This window comes from Gekko japonicus, unplaced genomic scaffold, assembly GCF_001447785.1.
Source record: "Gekko japonicus isolate JY-2015 unplaced genomic scaffold, Gekko_japonicus_V1.1 scaffold321, whole genome shotgun sequence".
Lineage (NCBI taxonomy): Eukaryota > Metazoa > Chordata > Lepidosauria > Squamata > Gekkonidae > Gekko > Gekko japonicus.
The window spans coordinates 1,024,384-1,025,915 of NW_015169181.1; the positions used below are offsets into that span (position 1 = coordinate 1,024,384).

At 49.7% G+C, this 1,532-nt stretch overlaps 1 protein-coding gene across 1 annotated transcript in view; it reads left to right on the forward strand.

Annotated features, from left to right (window-relative positions):
• LOC107114579 (acyl-coenzyme A synthetase ACSM3, mitochondrial-like) overlaps positions 1 to 1,532 on the forward strand; it is a 19,326-nt gene that overhangs the window by 11,433 nt on the left and 6,361 nt on the right. Inside the window, exons 7-9 of the mRNA XM_015416116.1 lie at positions 216 to 230; positions 855 to 978; positions 1,458 to 1,526. Coding sequence (XP_015271602.1) covers positions 216 to 230; positions 855 to 978; positions 1,458 to 1,526 — 208 coding nt within the window. The remainder of the gene's footprint in view (positions 1 to 215; positions 231 to 854; positions 979 to 1,457; positions 1,527 to 1,532) is intronic.

Here is a 1,532-nt window from a genome sequence, read left to right on the forward strand (position 1 = left end):
CCCTAACCATGGATTTGCGGCATGTAAAAAACCAGCCGTCTGGTCAGGCCCTGAGCAACGCTTGGGATCTCATCTGCAGGTATATATATGTGAAATCTGGAATGGGTGAAGAGAATGAGCGGTGATCCCCAATGTCTCTGGCACAGGCTCATGAGGATGGCCTCAGGCCAGCTGCTCTCTGACCTCCCAGCTGCAAGGTGGGGACACAAATACAGGCCTGCACTGCAGCGGTGTTGTCGGGGTCACACAAAGATCATGGACCCAGTTCAGAATGGGAACAAGCTTAAACCCACCCTCTTCTGGTGCCACGATCCCAATCCAATCAGGGCCCTGCTCACCTGATCACTGAGCTTAAAAAAAAAAAAAAAAACACTGGGAGCTGCCACGCCCAGGGCTTGCTGGTTTGGGGCACCTCGTGCAGCTTTTAAGTTTTTGAACAAGTAAAAATAGTAAAGTGGATTGGGCGACTGTAGCCACAAGTTTCCTGAACCCCCTGCCCTGGCACTCCTGACATCTCAGAACATAAAATGCAATGCCTTGCCCTGCTTTTCAAAAATGTAGGCACCAATGTTCCCTCTAAGCTGTGGAGTCTGGTGAGCAAAAATTCTACTTTGTGAGCTACTGCGAGCGATTTCACTACTGCATAAATCAGTTTGCTCTGGAGCCATCCTTCCTGAGCTGAGACCAAAATGTGTGAGCCGGAGGCTAAAAAACTGTGAGCTAGTTCACACTAACTCAGCTTAGAGGGAACACTGGTAGGCACCCCCCATAAAAACAAACAAACAAACAAACAAAAGTTGGTCCTTTTCAAAACTGGCTTGTTAACCCCGGCCTCCTTTCCTTTCCGTCTTAAGTTACACCTTCCACAGTCTGAAGCACTGCGTGAGCGCCGGAGAGCCCATGAACCCTGAAGTAATGGAGGACTGGAAAAGAGAAACCGGCTTAGATATCTACGAAGGCTACGGGCAGACAGAAACGGTAGGCAGAGTGCATTAGAAGCCAAAAGAACAGGCTGTGTCTGTGGGAAGACTCTTACAACTGTCGTTCATCTTCACTGATTCAGACTTGGTGCTGAGAGGAGACTGTTTCCCACCTCCCTCTTTCCCAAGGAGACCCCCGGGGCCTCGGGAACGCAGGGATCGAGCCCTCTGAACAAAATGCCACTGTGGGGAATTAGTTAAAATGGGCCCTCTTTGCTCCACCTCTGAGTTTTAAGAGGTTCCCTTGGCAGAAAGAGAAGCAAGGATGATTTCATTCAGTCCTCCTTCCTTGCAGTATTTTGTTCAGAAGGTGAACCCTCCATCAGCTTTTTGGGAATGTTAGAGGCCTTCTGGGTGGGGGGGGGAGGAGAGAGAGAGAGAGAGAGAGAGCATGGTGAAGGCCTTCTTGTGGTTCTGTAGACCTCTGCCTGTTGTGGTGCTCACATTTACCTCTCTCCCTTTATCATTATGAAACAGGTGTTGGTCTGTGGAACTTTCAAGGGGATGAAAATTAAGCCCGGCTCTATGGGGAAGCCCTCTCCTGCATACGAC